This window comes from Xenopus laevis, chromosome 8S (genome assembly GCF_017654675.1).
Source record: "Xenopus laevis strain J_2021 chromosome 8S, Xenopus_laevis_v10.1, whole genome shotgun sequence".
Taxonomy (NCBI): Eukaryota; Metazoa; Chordata; class Amphibia; order Anura; family Pipidae; genus Xenopus; species Xenopus laevis.
This window is the reverse complement of record NC_054386.1, coordinates 82,127,547-82,147,335: the sequence shown is the minus strand read 5'-3', so window position 1 is coordinate 82,147,335 and position 19,789 is coordinate 82,127,547. Positions and strand designations below refer to the sequence as shown.

At 39.6% G+C, this 19,789-nt stretch overlaps 1 protein-coding gene across 2 annotated transcripts; it reads left to right on the top strand.

Annotated features, from left to right (window-relative positions):
* The first annotated feature begins 1,504 nt into the window (after positions 1–1,504).
* Positions 1,505–19,588, top strand: flot1.S (flotillin 1 S homeolog). 2 transcript variants are annotated; one of them, XM_018231907.2, is made up of 13 exons: positions 1,505–1,600; positions 6,431–6,476; positions 7,788–7,863; positions 7,936–8,026; positions 8,204–8,347; positions 9,948–10,067; positions 10,154–10,249; positions 10,372–10,524; positions 12,043–12,224; positions 12,533–12,578; positions 12,681–12,818; positions 16,270–16,434; positions 18,632–19,588. In XM_018231907.2, exons 1-13 carry the CDS (start codon positions 1,520–1,522, stop codon positions 18,662–18,664), a joined length of 1,371 nt encoding a protein of 456 aa, XP_018087396.1. In that variant the 5' UTR covers positions 1,505–1,519; the 3' UTR covers positions 18,665–19,588.
* The last annotated feature ends 201 nt before the right edge of the window (positions 19,589–19,789 follow it).

Sequence of the window (19,789 nt, the reverse complement as noted above, 5' to 3'; positions counted from 1 at the left end):
ACATAACGCTTCTTCTTTGGCCGACAAATCTCCCCAAACTGTCTTTCCGCCGGCTAGAATGTAAATCGCCGTCGGGATGGCAGTCGGATCGCTTTGGCTTTCCGAAGTTCTATCCCGCTGGAAATTTGTCGATGGGCGACTAATCTCCTGAAATAGCATGTCTCCAGGCCTGGATTTGTGGAAAGGCCACCTAGGCCCGGGCCTAGGGCGGCAGGATTTTAGGGGGGCGGCATGCTGCCCAACCACACCCACATTGGTTCAAAAACACTGGGGATGCACAGGAGATACAATCATTTTTTAAATTCCCCATGCACCAATCCCCATTGCTCCTGTCCCCCTGGAGGGGACAGGGGCGACGAACGGTAGTTGGCCTAGGGGCGCCCACTATGTAAATCCGGTCCTGCATGTTTCTGCCCTCACAGTTTTCGTGGAAACACCCATATTTAATAAAAGGCACAAAGTTAGCCCAGCAGCAGTAACCAATAGCAACCAATAAGATGCTTTCTTTTAAACAGGTGTACGGAACGCATTTTAGGACATCCTCCTTCAAAAAACCTGTCCTACGGCTTAGGAATGCTGCATCGGGTGGTTTTACCGTCACCCATCCTCCAAATCTGCAGTCTTACCTCCATCCTCTACCCTCCATTCTCAGCTGTCAGCCATACCAACGCCCTTAGTCCTCACCTTCCACCCTCTTCCCTCCGCCCTCAGTCCTCCGCCATCCCACCTCTCTGCTCAGCCCTCTACCCTCAGCCTTCCGCTTTACCTCTTCATCCCTCCGCACTTCGCCAGTATTATTATGGAGATGTTTTAAACACATTTCCGCTTTCTTGGATTGAAAGCTTAGAGAGAAGACTGACAGATGAGTTCTGAGGGGGGAGAGCGGAGGGCGAACAGAGGAGGGATGAACAGGTAAAGCGGAAGGCTGAGTGCTAAGGAAAGAGGGTAGAGGGCTGAGCAGGGAGGACGGAAGGCTGAGGGTGGAGGGAAGAGGGTGAAGGACTGAGGGAGGAAGACGGAGGGCTGAGGGCGGAGTTCGTATGGCTGACGGCTGAGAAGGGAGGGTAGAGGAAGGAGGTATGACTGAAGATTTGGAGGATGAGTGATGGCAAAAGCACTCGATGCGGCATTCCTAAGCCATAGGACATTGCATGGAGGACAGGAATTTTCCGCAGGATGTCCTAAAATGCGTTCCGTACAGGCGACCAGTAAATGCTACCTGCTGATTGGTTGCTATGGGTGATAAGTAGTGAAGCACACTGTGCACCTTGTTTTACATATAGTGCCCCGCACAACGTCATCTTCCTGAGTGTTCCTACATATGCACTGCTGTATGGACTGTTAATTAAACGTTTTAAATAGTTTGGTGTGAGCACAGTTATATTTATTTATGCGTCAGTCAGTGTGCGGACCTAGGTCTCCTCCTAGGTCTCCTCTCCCCCCATCAAACTTGAGTCCTTTATCCAGCCAATAAGCAAGATGGCGCTACATTGCTGAGGGGACTGTGGGGGTTGGCTCTATGGTTCGGAAGGAGGGGGCGTGCGGGGAGGAACAGGGTGGAGTCGAGAGGAGAGAAAGGAAAACACAAGCAAAAGGGAGGGTGAGAAAATAGGAAATAAAGCTAAAATTGCGACATACTAAAAGATTGACGGAGGAGCTGAGAGGAATTTACAAATAACAGTCAAGGTGCGCTCAATTGAGTTAATATTTTGTTTGTTTGTGGTATAATTGTAGTATTGTGATCGCTCGTTATTGCGTCCAGTGAATTGTGCTTTCTGGCGAGTCATCCCTGTTGTGTACCTTTTATTCCTGCAAATACGGCTGTGTGCTTGCTGACTAGATATTTATTATCTGTCTTTATTCAGAGAACTAATATAGGTTGCACAACAACAGACCTGCCTCATTATCTGCTAATTAACCGCCGTGCATTCAATAATCCTCCTTACAGGAGCCTTTGCATATTCCATAATCCATCCCAGCAATGGCAAATTCACTAGATTATCAATTGTAATCATCTATGTTTCATTGTATTGTGCTTTATGTCCACAATCTACGTTACACAGTAAATGATGGGGGAATTCAATGTATTCTGTCCATAGTGTTTTGCTGCAGTGCCTCCCTATTAATGGATTGTATGGGAAATGTTTGATTGCAGAATTGTTTATTTTAGCAACCGCAGGGATCTTTTTATGAAAGGAAGTTGCGCTAATTACTGTCACATCAAATGTGAACTGTATTATGGGCTGACTTCCAGCATGTGTCTAAGGGTTCATAGACACATTCTGAGTTGCGATTTATTCCGTTCAGCCGCAGGGGAGCGCAGGAGTAGACGCACACAATTATTGTGAAGGGGGCTGTACTCGCACAGACGCACGTATGCGCCAAACGCAGGTGAAATGCAACATGCTGCGTCCCACCTGCGTTTGGCGCTTACATGCGTCTATGTGAGTACAGCCCCCTTCACAATAATTGAGTGCGTCTACTCTTGCGCTCCCCTGTGGCTGAACGGAAGAAAGCGCAACGCAGGGAAAAACGCCCGTGTGTAAGAGCCCTAAGAAAAAAATGCTCTTTTTAAGATTTTATGAATTGAAAGGATGCAGTGTCGGACTGGGACACCAAGGGCCCACCAAAAACCCTTAGACCAGGGGCCCACTCTAAATGTGGCCATAGATGCAAAGATCCGCTCGTTTGGCAACATAGCCAAACAAGCCGATCTTTCCGCAATATACGGGCATGGCTATATGGGGGGTAATCTGAACGTTCAGCCCTATGGCCGAATGATCGATTTACGATGAGGGCACAATGGGCTCCGGCGGGACGGTCGGGACAAAATCAAACCTGTCCAATCGACCAAACGACTGATCGCCACTGGACGAAAAATGACGGGACTCGCCACAAACGGTCTGAAAATCCTCGATTCGTACGAATAGGATCTTTGTGTCCATGACCACCTTAACAATTATTTTCTTCCTCTCCTGACTCAACCTCTATTCTCCTATTCTCTTTTCTTTACATACTATAACCTGTTATTCTATCTATTTAGCCTCTTTATTCTCATAGAAATAGGCAAAGACAATGAAATAGACTAAATGTTTACCAGCAGGAGGGCCCACTGACACCTGGGCCCACCGGGAGTTTTCCTGGTATCCCGTTGGGCCAGTCCGACACTGAAAGGATGAGTTTTTGATGTGTTAGAAGGTGGAAAGGGCCATGCAGTAGAACTTGAGTAGGTGTTGGCTGTTCTGATAGAAAAAAAAATTGATATACAGGTATAGGATCTGTATTACGGAATGCCCATCTCCTATAGACTCTATTTTATCCATATAATCCAAATTTTTAAAAATTATTTCCTTTTTCTCTGTAATAATAAAACCGTAGCTTGGGTGCTTGATCCAGACTAAAGGTGGCCATACACAGGGAGATCGCTTTATTGATTATTTTAGCTACCGCAGGGATCTTTTTATGAAAGGAAGTTGCGCTAATTGCTGTCACATCAAATGTGAACTGTATTATGGGCTGACTTCCAGAATGTGTCTCTATCTGTCGGCAGCTTTTCTTGCCCCGTGTTAGATATAATTAATCCTTATTGGAAGCAAAACCAGCCTATTTGGTTTATTTAATATTTACATGATTTTCTAGTAGCCTTAAAGTATGAAGATCCAAATTACCGAAAGATCCGTTATCCGGAAATCCCCAGATCCCGAGCATTCTGCACAACTGTACTGTACCTGTACTTACTTAAATTTTTTTTTTCCTTGTCACAGTGGGTTCTATAGTCACACATGTGGGGTTTCCCTGCCGTCACTTGTTGATAGGATTGATTTTATTTTCTGAACTAATTTGGGAGGAAGTGGTGTGAATACTGGCGACAATATGCAGGAAAAGAAAAATCTCGTAGTTATGAAAACCTATTTGGTTATTTGAAAGGTTGCCATGAAAGTCATAAAATGTGCACAACTCATTTATTAGAGGAATAGCCAGGGTTTAACACCTTCCTTTTAGGGTAGAAACTCCACGAGTTTGACCCACAAATTTTGTTGGTCAGATTTTATCTGATCCTCCAACTCTGCACAACAGCAGACATTTTGTAGGATGCTACCAAATCTGATCCCCCTAGGCTAGAATGTAGAGTTGGATAGTCTGATAGTCTTTTCTTTTTGCGTTTACATAAGGGTAGGGGCACACTGGGCGCCTGGCGACTAATCGTCTCATCTTTGCGACGACCAATCTCCCTGAACACCTTCCATCTATCGTGCGCCGCTAAAATGAAAAGTCGATTGCGCTAAAGCACACGCGGCGCTTCGTATTCCGAAGTCGCCCAAAGTTTCAACTTTGTATTCCGAAGTCGCCCAAAGTTTCAACTTCGGGTGACTTCAGAAAAAGAAACGCCGCGTGTGCTTTAGCGCAGGCGATTTTTCATTTTAGCCGGCGCAAGACAGAGGGAAGGCATTCGGGGAGATTGGTCGCTCAAAGACGAGGCGATTAGTCGCCAGGTGACTAAATCTCCCCGAATCGCCTAGTGTGCCCCTACCCTTACAATGAGAAAAAAAAAGTCCTTTTGACACCATCTGTTTTAATCTTGTCGGATGAAGACGTAGTATGCAACGTTCATATCCAATAGACTTGTCAGACGGAAAATTTTACATGTAGTTTATGCATCAGATTTTCCTATCAGTCCCATTATATTTTGACCCGTGCTACTTCATCTGACTTATCGGATGTTTTTTGTCAATCCAACTCCCTCCTACAAAAGCGCTTGTGGACGTTAGCCCTTAAAAGCTACTTCTGCAGGCGACCACCATAATGTTTTAAGAATGTACTCACAGAACTACAGGACACACTTGCTCACTTGCTCGTTTGATTCCAATCCTATACTGGGAAATCTCTTGCTGAGGTCAAGTATGGGACTGCTGGTAGATTGTCCATCTTCACAAGCAACAAGGTTCATTTCTGAATCAAATTTGATTCGAATTTTAAAGGAGAAGGAAAGGTTAAAACTAAGTAAGCCTTATCAGAAAGGTCCATCTAAATATACCAGTAAACCCCCAAAGTAATGTTGCTCTGAGTCCCCTGTCAAAAGAAACACTGCATTTCCTTCCTTCTATTGTGTACTCATGGGCTTCTGTATCAGACTTCCTTCATTCAGCTTAAACCTCATTGCCCTGGGCAAGAGCATGCTCAGTTTGCTCCTCTCCCCCCACCCCTCCCTTCTCTACTGTAATCTGAGCCCAGAGCAGGGAGAGACTCAGGCAGGAAGTGATGTCACACCATGTTAATACTGCAGCTCCTATCCTAAACAAACAGAGAGTTTCTAGAGCTTTTTACTGAGGTATGGTAAAACATTCTACAGAATAAATATAGTATTCTAGCTTGCACTATTGCAGCTAATCTATTGGCAATAAAATGCCTCCGTAGCTTTCCTTCTCCTTTAAGAACTCAAAGCACACAACTCCAAATTGATCCCTGGACGTCTCCCATTGACTTAAACAGCGATTCAGCAAGTTTTAGGTGGCGAATAGTTGAATTTGAGTTCTTAAAGGGCCAGTGTCTGATAAATCTCAAAAATCTCATTCGAATTTTTAGAAAAACTCGAATCGAATTTGAATAACTCCCTAGTTGAATTTGACAGTTTTGACCATACAAAAAAGACTCAAAAGTTCAAACTGATAAATCTGCCCCAGAATGTTTTCAGTGAGGCAACTTTGGGCGGCTATTGAAAACGCATCGCCGCGTGTGCATTAGCGCAGACGACTTTGCACTGTAGCCTATGGGGAAAAACGCTGAGGCAGTTCGGGGAGATAGTCGCGCAAAAGACGTGGCGATTAGTCGCCAGGCGACAAAACCTCCCCGAATCTCCTCGTCTGGCCTTACCCTAAGTCTGCATTTTTGTAGCAGGCTGAGAGAAACGGATCCACTCTGTGCCCCAGCTCTATTGATCTGTACTGAACAGTATAGCTTTTACCTTAGTGCAGGCACATGTAGTGGAGTGGAGGTGGGGCCAAAATGGCCACTTTCGTGTTGTTTGAACCAACCTTCACTGCCTGTGCCTGCATTTAAACAGAAGCTGTGCAGATCAGTGGAGCTAGGGGATCGAATTCTCTTCTCTCAGTCTGCAAAAATATCTCTTTTGGAATATCCCTTGATAGTGGCATATATTCTTGTAAAATGCTTGTGGTGACTAGATTGTTCTGATGGTAAATTTCAGATGTAGTGAGGCTGCAATCCAGCCTAGCTGGGAGAATTACATTTAACTGGTTATGGAGGTCAGTGCTGTAAATTTGGTGCAGGTCAACATCTTGATCATATACACATATTTTATTTATTTAATATTTTTTTTTCTTTGAACATTTCTTGTTTTCAGTGCATTCAGATGGCTTTGCACATATCCATAATCTGTCATTGTTCTTTCTACTTCTATTTCTTTAAACAGATGGTGTTTTATACGTGTGGCCCTAATGAAGCTATGGTGGTATCAGGTACAGTTTTTTTTATTTAAGCTTTTGGCTAACAAAGACTGATATATACTTGCACAAATATAGTGCAGAGGAGTCGGCACCGCATTTACTTTTTATTATTTGTGTTTACACACTACCAAGTTTTCGAACAACAATGACCAGCCCATGACACATTACAGTATTACAGCATTGGCAGTTCTTCACACTATGCAGCAAAGTGACCTCTTGTCTCTACTATACTGGATACACTGGGCAAAATTTCAGTCAGTATGGATATACCCATTTAAACTTTGAGCAAAATTTTAAAAAAGCTTCAAAGGATACTGTTATGGGGAAAAAAATGTTTTTTTTTTCAAAACACATCAGTTTATAGTGCTGCACCATCAGAATTCTGCACTGAAATCCGTTTCTCAAAAGAGCAAACGGATATTTGTATATTTAATTCTGACATGGGCCTGAACATATTGTCAGTTTCCCAGGAGCCCCTAGTCATGTGACTTGTGCTCTGATAAACTTCAGTCACTCTTTACTCCTGTGCTGCAAGTTGGAGTGATATCACCCCCTTCCTTTCCCACTCAGCAGCCCATAAGCAGAACAATGGGAAGGTAAACAGATAGCAGCTCCCTAACACAAGATAACAGCTGCCTGGCAGATCAAAGAACAACACTCAATAGTAAAATCCAGGTCCCACTGGGACACATTCAGTTACATTGAGTAGGAGAAACAAAAGCCTGCCAGAAAGCAGTTCCATTCTCTAGTGCTGGCTCTTTCTGAAAGCACATGACCAGACAAAATGACCTGAGATTTCTGCCTACACACCAATATTACAACTAAAAAATACACTTGCTGGTTCAGAAATGAAATTTTATATTGTAGAGTGAATTATTTGCAGTGTAAACAGTGTAATTTAGAAATACAAAAATACATCATAAAAATCATGACAGAATCCATTTCACTTAATCAGTGACAAAAGACCATGAAATAACTGCCTGTTTCTAGTTGCTTTTGGCAGTTTAGAGCAGATTCTTGCACCTGGGTTTCTAAACCTTTCTTGCTATATATATGTGCCATTCTGCTCTTGATTCATGCATCACCTCTCGGGTATGTCAGATAGGCAGTCTGGTTTATTGCAAAATCTCATAAATGAGGTCCCTGGTGCCTATGCTAGAGAGACCCATTCCGTGCTGGTTGCAGAAACTCCCCTGGAACTAAAAATCGTTAACCTACCTTTACAGACCACTACATATGAATAGGTAGATAAATGCATACCATTCATTCTTCCAATAAACTTTTCATTTAGAATTCGTATGTCAACATGTATACCTCGTTTAGGTTTCTGCCGGAGTCCTCCAATAATGGTTGCTGGTGGCCGAGTATTTGTCCTTCCATGTTTACAGCAGATACAGAGGTGAGATATCTGTTTCTTTATTTTTGTGTGTAAAGGTGTCTAGACGGGCAAACAATATCTTTAACTTTCTAGGATCTCCCTGAACACACTGACACTAAATGTTAAGAGTGAGAAAGTTTACACACGCCATGGAGTGCCCATATCTGTGACTGGAATTGCTCAGGTAAGTGACAAGTACTGTTTATAATATAACCTATCCATTCTGACACCTCCAGTAAAGCTTTGGTTTCTAAACCACATCTGCACCCCATCCCACAGCTTTTCTTCCTGCTTCTTTGTGATGCATTCTTACTACTTTGCTCAGTTTATCCCATTCATTTCTTCTTCGTGGCAACTATAGGTAAAGATCCAGGGGCAAAATAAGGAAATGCTTGCTGCTGCATGCCAGATGTTTCTTGGTAAGACCGAGCATGAAGTGGCACAGATTTCTCTTGAAACCTTGGAAGGACACCAGCGTGCCATCATGGCTCACATGACTGTTGAGGTAAGATTGCTTGGATTGGAAGCTTGGTGCACTTGGGTGCCAAATGTTAGGCACCCCCAAATGATTGTATTGACTTACCTGAAACCCCGGGCCGGTGCTGCGATCAGCAGAAAACTGCACCGGCCCGGGGTTATACCAGTGAGCACCACAGAGCGATCTTCTTCCTCTGTCTTCGTGCGGCTGCGCATGCGCAGTAGAATGAAAAGCCTCTCTTTAACTGAAAAGTCGGCTATTTCATCAATTGCACATGTGTTTGTCTGGGGAAATTTGAAGAAAGAAGAAGACGGAAGTGGATCGCTCCATGATGCTCACTGGTATAACCCTGGGCCGGTGCCGCTTTCTGCCGATAGGACCACCGGCCCGGTAAATCAATACAATCACTTGGGGGTGCCTAACATTTCGCACCCCAAGTGCACCAAGCCTTTCCATCTCCTTTAATGCTTTTGCCAGCATTTAAAGAAAAGAATAGGATTTTGAAACAGTCCATGATTTTACATCTGTGTCTTTAAAGAGATTCTGTCATGATTTTTATGATGTTGTTTTTATTTCTTAATTACACTGCAATTAATTCACTCTACAATATAAAATTTAATTCCTGAACCAGCAAGTGTATATTTTTAGTTGTAATATTGGTGTGTAGGCGCCATCTCAGGTCATTTTGCCTGGTCATGTGCTTTCAGAAAGAGCCAGCACTTCAAAATGGAACTAATTTCAAATAGGCTTTTATTTCTCGTACTCAATGTAACTGGAGTCGCAGTGGGACCTGGATTTTACTTTAGAGTGCTGTTCTTAGATCTACCAGGGAGCTGCTATCTTGTTACCTTCTCATTGTTCTGATGAGCTGCTGCGGGGGTGGGGGGGAAGGTTGGGCGTGATATCACTCCAACTTGCGGTACAGCAGTAAAGAATGACTGAAGTTTATCAGAGCACAAGTCACATGACTGGAGGCAGCTGGGAAACTGACAATATGTCTAGACCCATGTCAGATTTCAAAATTAAATATAAAAAAAATCTGGAAAGAAATTAATTTTTTTGCCATGACAGGATACCTTTAAAGAAACGCACAGTGATTGTTCCTCATAAAAAGGCATAATGTGTTAATCACATAATCTATATTTAAGAATTTATTTGGTGTGGCAAGAAGGTTGGGAAAGTATTAATAATTAGCTTTATCTGTTTTAGTGCAGAAACATTGCACCCTCCATTTTCTTTCCTGATAGGAATTGTTTCAAAATTCTCTTCTAGAAAATGCACCTTTCAATTTAGCATTACTGTTTAATATTCTTAATTTAAATCATACTACCGTCATAATTTTTGTCTCCTTTACCTATTGCATTATCTTACCTTTAAATTCCTCTTTTGTCGGTCTTTCATTCTCTTGATCATATTTGCTGTATTTTAAGCTGAGGGAAGCCCCAAAATGTCCTTAAAATGTGATCATTGAGAATTAATAATTGCATAATTGCACATTCTCCTACAGTGAATTTCAAACTTTTTGATAAGTCACACCTAGATCCTTTTGTTTCATTCTCCGGTACAAAGTATCTCATTGTGATATTATTAATATAACCAATTTCCTTTACTTTTGTTATGTTTATAGGAAATCTACAAAGACAGAAAGAAATTTTCCGAACAGGTTTTCAAAGTGGCTTCATCTGACCTTGTGAACATGGGGATCAGTGTGGTTAGTTATACACTGAAAGATATACATGATGACCAGGTAAAGGAATGATATAAATATGGGTTTCTTGTGGAAAGTGGTGCTCAGCAGAGCATGTGAATGATAAAGGCTTCTGATTCCATCAGGATTATCTAAACTCTCTTGGAAAGGCACGGACAGCTCAGGTGCAGAAGGATGCTAGAATTGGAGAGGCTCTGGCTAAAAGAGATGCTGGCATCAAGGTAAGGAGAGAGCAGTAAATATAATATTTGAGACCCAGGGGCCAAAGAAAATTATTTGAAATAGTTGGGAGTGAGGGTGCATTGGTTGGTGTCATGTAGTAATAGGATATTCTGTTTTTCAGGAAGCTCAGGCTATGCAGGAGAAGATTTCGGCCCAATATGTGAATGAAATAGAAATGGCAAAAGCTCAGAGAAACTTTGAGCTGAAAAAAGCAGCATATGACATTGAAGTTAATACCAGGAAAGCAGAAAGTGATTTGGCTTATCAACTGCAGGTAGGTTACACATATTTCATGGGGAGGTAAATCAAACGTTTCACTATGTTATCCTTCATTGTAGGCGTTATTTATATATTTTACGGTTTGTATCACTATACCACACTGTGTTGGTGGGGTTGCTACCATTTTTACTTTAGTTTTTGTATTGAAATGAAATGCTGAATTCTCAATTTTTAATATGGTAGTGGAATCAAAGATTCACTGGGGTATATTTGTCAAAAAGTGAAGTTCAAGATCGCCACAGTCCTCGAGTGAAATTCCACCACTCTCCATTCATTTCTTTGAAATTTTTAAAAGAGTATTTATCAATGGGTGAAAGTGAAAGTTCATCCTTTGATAAATACGCCTTTCAAATCCCATAGAAATGAACGAAGAGTGGCGGAATTTACATAATGTAGACATTTCCATTATAATTTTAAAGGGGTTGTTCACCTTCCAAACACTTATTCAGTTGAGTTGTTTTCAGATTGATCACCAGAAACAGACCCTTTTTTTAGTTGCTTTCCATCTTTTATTTGTTGCTGCTCAGTAAACCCTGTGCATATTCTGAACAGTTACAATTTGCTACATTTAGTTGCTACAATTAGTTAATACATTTTTCAGCAGTATTTTAGGAATATTACCAACAATTTTATCAATTCTAATAGCTGCCTTTAATGAAACTCAGGGTTTCAGTTCAGCAGGGCCAAAGATAAGAAATGTATCGTATTTAAATATCAATGTATTTACAATCGGTGACTCCCCCCCCCCCCCCGCACACACTGGCTTTAGAAAGACATAAGGAGAAAAATTAAACTTTACACTTCAATATTAGAAAAACGGTCATAAATAGAAAATAGTGTCTGAAAACAACTGAGCTGAAAAAGTGTTTGAAGGTAAACAACCCCTTTAACTTCATCAATCTAAGATATCATAGTGTGTTTGTTGTTTGTCTCTTTTTTGTCACCCCAAGTATACCCCCTTTTCAACATTAGTGCAAAGAATAGGGTAATTCTTTTCTTAGCTATTGGAAATAACTTAAAGGGCAAGTCAACCCCAAAATTTAATTTTCCTAATAAAAGAAAACCTTATTCTGAGCAACTTTCTAATATACATTCATTACAAATTTTCTGTACTTTTAAAGCTATCTGTAAAAACAAAAGCTATTGAAAGCAGCATTTGCTCAACTCCCAGTTGTTACTTTTTAAACAATGTCTTGGTTTCTCAGCAAAGACAGGTCTGTTAATCAGCTGCCTTGTCTTACATTGTATAAACAGTCTGAGCCATCAGGGCAGAGAATAGAAAGGGACAAACACTACTTTCAATAGCACTACATATAAAAAATAGCTTAAAAACCATAGAAAATTTGTAATGAATGTATTTTGGAAAGTTGCTTAGAACAATGTTTTCTTTTATTAGGCAAATTTTTATTTTGGGGTTGACCTGCCATTTAAGGCTGTCTTTCTTATCCCATAAAAAGAAAGTCCCAGAATTTCACAACGCAGTTCAGTTACATGCCATTTTGTAATATATTAGGTGGCAAAAACCAAACAAAAGATTGAGGAGCAGAAGGTCCAGGTAGAAGTGGTTGAGAGGGCACAGCAAATTCTGCTTCAGGATCAAGAAATCAACCGTAAAGAAAAGGAGCTGGAAGCCCAAATAAAGAAGCCAGCTGATGCAGAGCGTTACCGACTGGAGAAGATGGCTGAGGCTGAGAGGTATGTGTTAGATAGGAATTGATGGAAAATAAAAATTTGAAATGTTTTTTTTTTTCTTTTTTTTTTTTTAAATGTACATAAGAATGTATTAATGGTGTGTGTGTGTATATATATATATATATATATATATATATATATATATATATATATATATATATATATATATATATATATATATATATATATATATATATATATATATATAATTTATCTCTCTCCCCAACAATCCTTCATTCACTGTGAGTTCTCTACAATGCTTTAAACCAAGTGTCTTCATATCTCTTTTCCCCTGTCTCTCCTTTCTTCAGAATGAAACTCGTCACTGAGGCAGAGGCAGAAGCCGAAGCTATCAGGGTAAGATTAAATAGCTGCCAATTTAAAAATGAATTTCAGAGGCTACGTTTTTTTTAATACCTTGCTTATATCATCCTGTATCTTTATTATTTCTTTCTCTAGGTAAAGGGGGAGGCCCGTGCTTATGCTATTGAAGTCAAAGCTCGAGCCGATGCAGAGCAAATGGCAAAGAAGGCTGAAGCTTTCCAAGATTATCAGGATGCAGCCATAGTGGATATGTTGCTGGAGAAGCTGCCTGAGGTAACTTTTATCTTAAGGTTACTGTCCTGTATAGTACTGCTGGAATTTAATGTAGCCTGAAATTATTTGTCTGTCTTGCCGTTGAAAACGGAGCTGGAAAAGTGGTCTACAGCTAGCACAGCTACAGTATGTTACAGTAACAGTAGGTTACTGTGAGATTTCATATTATTTTACATAAAATATACATTGTTTTGCTTGGCACACTAGAAGACGAACATGTAAGGGCCTAAATCTTGAAGTCCTCCAACTTTCTAGCAAATTGTTGTGCCATCCACAGTAGATAGCAGAGGGTCTTCAGGTGTCTGAATCCTTCACAATAGAAGAAGTTGAGTGAAGAAGAACAGAGCTAGTGTCTTTCTATTGCTTACCTTTATACCACTGTAACATGGTTAGGACTAAGTGTAAAGGTCAATGTTGTACAGTATTTGATCATATGGTACAATGAGTATACATGGCATGATAACCTGTCTTTTGTTCTGTTTGTACCACCTCCGAAATAAAAAAAACTGCAGGAAGTGAGGAGTTGCAGCACCTCCTCTTCGCTTTCTCTTCTGCTAGTGTTCACATAATGCATCAACAGATTAATTAGACCTGCCTAACTAATGAACCATCAGATGTCCATGGTATATAGACTGTCCAGCTAGCTTACACGTACTGAAAATCATTTTATTTAACTAAAGTGCAGCAAAGAAAAAGTTTTTTTTTTTTAAATATATTTTATATGAAAAAAATGTTTTTCAGTAAAAGTACATTGCTTCTGTAAATAAAAAATAAATGAGATTACAGTGGTAATTGGGCCCATAGTGTCCATTTAAAACAGAATTGTTTATGAAATTGAAAAGCCATTGATATAAATAGAGCACTGTGAGAGTAAAATAATTGGTGTGTCTGTTAAATACCAATGTAGGTCAGGCATACAACATTAGAACATGAAGTAAATGATAATGTTGTTTTAATAAGGTGGAGGTAGCGCATGACGTCGGAATGAAAGTGCTTTTTGTATTACTATATCAGATATACAGAGCTGAATCCATTGTTTTCATGTAATGGCTAATTTTGGTACTGCAGGTATGGGATTGTTTATACAGCAAGCTCAGAATAAAGGGAATGCCATCCTCCATAGACTCCATTATAATCAACTCAAATTTTCTTTAAAGCAATTTTTCTTTTTTCTCTGTAATGATCAAACCGAAAGCGCTGAGTTACGGGAAGGCTGTCTCCCACAGACTCCATTTTATGAAAATAATTAACATTCTTAAAGGGATACTGTCATGGGAAAATTTTTTTTTTTCAAAATGAATCAGTTAATAGTGCTGCTCCAGCAGAATTCTGCACTGAAATCCATTTCTCAAAAGAGCAAACAGATTTTTTTATATTCAATTTTGAAATCTGACATGGGGCTAGACATTTTGTCAATTTCCCAGCTGCCCCATGTCATGTGACTTGTGCTCTGATAAACTTCAATCACTCTTTACTGCTGTACTGCAAGTTGGAGTGATTATCACCCCCTCCCTTTTCCCCCCAGCAGCCAAACAAAAGAACAATGGGAAGGTAACCAGATAACAGCTCCCTAACCCTAACAGCTGCCTGGTAGATCTAAGAACAACACTCAATCGTAAAAACCCATGTCCCACTGAGACTCCTTCAGTTACATTGAGAAGGAGAAACAGCAGCCTGCCAAAAAGCATTACTCTCCTGAAGTGCAGGCACAAGTCACATGACATGGGGCAGCTGGGAAATTGACAAAATGTCTAGCCCCGTGTCAGATTTAAAAATTGAATATAAAAAAATCTGTTTGCTCTTTTGAGAAATGGATTTCAGTGCAGAATTCTGCTGGAGCAGCACTATTAACTGATTCATTTTGAAAAAAATTTTTTTTCCCATGACAGTATCCCTTTAAAAATGACTTCCGTTTTCTCTGTAATTATAGAATGGTACCTTGTACTTGAGCCAAACTAAGATATAATTAACTATCCATGTTTAAGTAGACTTAAGGTATGAAGATCTAAATTACGGAAAACCCAAGGTCCAGAGCATTTTCGATAATAGGTCCCATACCTGTAGTAGTTACTAAAAATGCTACTTTATGGCATCCAGTATTCTGTGCATTCACTAAAATTAAACTTGTCTACTGCTCCTGTCTCTTAAAGGAAAACTACACCCCTCAAACAATATATATATATATATATATATATATATATATATATATATATATATATATATATATATATATATATATTAGATATTGCATAAAACAGCTCATATGTAAAACCCTGCTTCATGTAAATAACCATTTTCACAATAATAATGCTTTTTTAGTATTATGTACCATTGTGTAATCATAAATAGAAAACTGCCATTTTAAAAAATAAGGGCCACCCCCTGGGATCCTAGGATTCACGGTGCACACAAACAAACCATACATGTTAGGTTGCATGAGCCAATTAATTTTGTCTTTTGCTTCCACGCTTCTTCCTGTTACAGTTAGAGTTGTATTATTTCTGGGCAGGTGATCTCTGTTGCAGCACACAGACCATCAGCTATTGCTTAAATATTCATTTTGGGGTATAGTTTTCCTTTAAGTGCTGCCCTGTTTATTTTACACTGTGCTTGTTTATTGGGTTACTGTACTGGGTTGCATACAGACACAACTGACTTGTGGCAATAAAATCAGCACCCTTATTGGTGCATTGAGTGCAAGTTGTGATAAATTGTACCCGGTCGATGCATACATTCAGGCTGGAATTGTTGGAGAAAACATGCAGAATTGTGGGAGAAAAAAATCCATTGCTTTGTAAATGAGCCCTCTGGGGTGTTTTGTTGATCGCATAGGAGGTACAGGGAGAATCTATTGCATACAGTAAATAGCAAAATGCATTTTCTCTCAGTCTTGCATGGATAGTATACAGGTAAAATAGGGAGGGGAGAAAGTAGCACAGAGGAACAAAAGGAAAAAGATGACTAAAAGCAAAGCGAATGATTTTTAACATGAGCATCAGCTTGGTCACTGTTCTGACTGCACTCTCCTTCTCTCTGTTCTCCATATGAAGGCTGATCCTGAACAAGGAAGCGTTAGTTATGGAAACGTGTCGCCTGTATGTTACGTCCAACTTTAAATAGGCCTGTGACGTAGCTTTGCTTTGTATCCGAGTAGGCACATAGTGATTGATGCATACAGTTAGAAAATCTAAAAACTAATATTTAAAGAACAGTTGCAAAGTGTGAACCACGTCTAATCAGCCATAGCAACTATTCAGATTTCTGATTTGCTTTCAACCAATGACTGTTACCATGCGATTTCTTGCTCTGCCAACTAGACCTGGTTCAAACGTTGCCATTTTTATTAGATTAACCCTCAGTAATAAGTAATAACAGTGGTTTAAATAGAGAATAATGCTGAGTTTGCAAGCTGTGGCTTGGTTTTGTACTTACCTTCTGAATGATGTTTCAGATTGCTGAGGAGATAAGCAAGCCATTGACACAGGTGAAGAAAATTAAGATGGTCTCCAGCGGTGGAAGTGAGGTTGGAGCTGCCAAGATTACTGGTGAAGTGTTGGACATCCTAAATCGCCTTCCTGACACAGTGGAGAGACTGACTGGCATTAATATCAATCAGGTATATAGGATAGAATAACCTTGTGATTATTTAATGTAGATCTCAAGCCTACAAACACAATACACTAATATTATATAACTGGCTGTCAAGCAATACGTATTGCAGGCATACCTTCAAGTACATTTTACATACAAGATACAGACCACAGATACTACTTAGTAGTTACTTTCTAGTAGTGATCATGCCAACTTGTGCTAAAATACTACTACTCCACAGGCCATGATTAACTCTGACCCCTCTGCTGTAAGGTGTTTACTCACTGTAAGTTTCCATTATTTAAGTGTATGCTATGGGTTTCAGGAATTTTCTTTTAAACATTGCTGCTTTCTGTAGCGGCACACTTCATTTACATCATGCAACATAAGTGCTTTTATCTGCACTTTAGAACATTTGGGAACAGATACATGGGACTCTGGCTTAAGTTAGGTGTTTTTGGGGGAATTCCCCCGGCCAGCTTTTCTACAAAGATGATGTGCATAGGGGTGCAGCCTGTTAATGAGGCCTTGTACTTTATACTGAAAGTTAACAGTGTATAAAATTTTTCCATTTAAAGGGATTCTGTCATGATTTTTATGATGTCGTTGTTATTTTTAAATTACACTGTTTACACTGCAAATAATTCACTCTACAATATAAAATTTCATTTCTGAACCAGCAAGTGTATTTTTTTTTAGTTGTGATATTGGTGTGTAGGCGCCATCTCAGGTCATTTTGCCTGGTCATGTGCTTTCAGAAAGAGCCAGCACTTTAGGATGGAACTGCTTTCTGGCAGGCTGTTGATTCTCTTACTCAATGTAACTGGAGTCGCAGAGGGACCTGGATGTTACTATTGAGTGCTGTTCTTATCTTGTGTTAGGGAGCTTCTATCTCGTTATCTTCCCATTGTTCTGTTGTTAGGCTGCTGGTGGGGCTGATATCATTTCGGCTTGCAGTACAGCAGTAAAGAGTTTATCAGAGCACAAGTCACATGACTGGGGCTGCTGGGAAACTGACAATATGTCTAGCCCCTTGTCAGATTTCAAAATTAAATATAAAAAAAATCTGTTTGCTCTTTTGAGAAACAGATTTCAGTGCAGAATTCTGCTGGAGCAGCACTATTAACTGATGTGTTTTGAAAAATGTTTTTTCCCATGACCGTATCCCTTTAAGGTGGGTAATTTGTCCATCTTCCATTCATTAAAGGAGAACTAAACCCTAAAAATAAAATATGGGTAGAAAGACTGTATTTTATGTACTGAACTTAGTGTGCCATTCTCTAGACTTCAGAATCTATTCTGGCCTTCAAAGTTGTGCACTGAGGGTCGCCATGTTGTATTTTGTTGGGAGTGTTGGTGACACTCACAAGTTCAATTTGCCCTGGGCATCTGTTGAGAAACTAAGTTTGGGGGTTGGTGCAAATCATCATCAAGTAGAAAATGAGGTTCAACACACACACACACACACACACACACACCCACACACACTCACACACTCTATTTGACTGGTACAGAATCTCAAAACACAACGTGCAGCATTTCTAGCCTAGTTCTTTATTAAGTTCACCTTGACTGCAGCATTAAAGAAATAAAATAAATTTAATTCACACTTTGACTTTGAATGTGATTATGCGCCTAAATTGAAGGTGTTTCCCTTGTGAGTTTTGCTCCGTGTGCTTGACAAAGTGGTCCGCCCCGAATCGTTGCACCGCACTCCGCAATAAACACTTAAGGTGTTGCATTAGTCCTGTGTGCCATTGGATTCTTTTATGTTTGCAGCAGGTTGACAGTAGATGAAAACAAGCTAGTAACTAGGGATAGCTAGGGAACACCTTGAGACATCTTAACCAGGTATTTTTCAGAAAGTAATATATATAGAAATTATTCCTATATATTAAAAAATGCATTCCTGTGAACCGTTATCACATAAATACCTTATGATCCTGGTTCCTGTGCATGACTGCAACTTGTTGGTTGTTGGCCGAATCTCAAACTGAATAAAACTCTAAATAACATCTGTAAATGACCAAAATCCTGGGGGGAAAATTAGAAGTGGGCAAAAAATCAAATTTCTCACGCAGTTTGAAATCACGTGATTTTAAGGGTTCAGAGTCAAGCACTCGGATTCAGTCCAATCCTGCTAAAAAAAAAAAAAAATAAGCAAATCTTAACTGTGCACATGATACTAATGAGATTTTTTTTTTTCGTTTCTTGTTTTGTAGGCTGGGCAGAAAAAACCAGGCCGTATGTCATAGTATTCGAATCGGAAAATGATACAGTTCCTCTGTGCCTCTGTCTTTCAGCCCGTTGTTTTGATTTTGTTTACGAAACGGCAGTTTTATTTCCTGATTGTTTTGTTCTGAGTTTTGTTTTTAGTAAAGTCCATAAAAATGCACTGTAATTATTTGTTTTATAAATTCATATGTAGATATTAAAACGGCTATTCTATAGTTTATACATTATTTTATCTTATTAAAATGTCTATTCTATACCGTATACAGTTCGGTAATTTATCTCATAAGCCTTAAAACCAAATATTTCCCTAATTACAATGCATGTGTAGCATGTCAATGCAAAAAGAAAAATCCTTTTGATGTTATCAAAACATGACTATGCCTGTATTTCTTTCCACTGAACACTGAGTCCATTGTACTTTTCCTTTTTAACAGACTAAGTATAAAGATCACACTGTATGCTGAAGAAATATATGATATATAGGTAATAGAATATAGTGTGTTAAAAAAAAATGGTGTGCAGCTAGAGGCAGATTCTTTGAAGCAAATGCCAACTAGAGAGCTACATGTTGATCATGTAGATTAGGTCTGTCTAACTGGTGCAGGCTGGAGATTTTGTTTTTAAAGGACCAGTAACAGCAACAAAAAAAATTTCAAAAACTCGTTAGTATGCTATGAAAAAAAGAGACCAACACATATTAATTAAGAAACAACTTACCGAAATTCCGCTTGCGCTCCTCTACAGAATAGGTGATCCATCGTGCGGTGCTCCATTTATCCTCCCTGCCTTCCTTATATGATATATACGGGGAGAGAGAGGAGGAGAAATCGAGCGCCGCACGATGGAAGAGTAGCGGAAGGGGAGTTTCAGTAAGTTATTCCTTAATAAAGGTTTAGAGATTTTAAAGGTGTTGGCGTCTTTTTTTCTTTTTTTTTTTTTCTTAGCATACTAACAATTTTTTTTTAGAAAATGTTTGTTTTTACTGGTCGTTTTAGATCTTTTATGGTTCCCAGCCTGCTAAAGAGTTCCATTGAAATCTTTGGATCGCATCATTATTTCATTATAATACACAAAGCCGTGAATATCTTGTAAATGATATCCTTCTAGAAGGTGAGTAGTGATGTCATCAGTTATAAACGGTGAGT

What these genes read in the sequence shown, in the direction of transcription:
- flot1.S (XM_018231907.2), top strand. Translation starts at nt 1,520, where the DNA reads ATGGTTCGGAAGGAGGGGGCGTGCGGGGAGGAACAGGGTGGAGTCGAG. An exon ending in AAACACAAGCAAAAGGGAGG is followed by an intron (nt 1,601 to 6,430) that starts GTGAGAAAATAG and finishes TTCTTTAAACAG; the next exon opens with ATGGTGTTTTATACGTGTGG. An exon ending in AAGATGGCTGAGGCTGAGAG is followed by an intron (nt 12,225 to 12,532) that starts GTATGTGTTAGA and finishes TCCTTTCTTCAG; the next exon opens with AATGAAACTCGTCACTGAGG.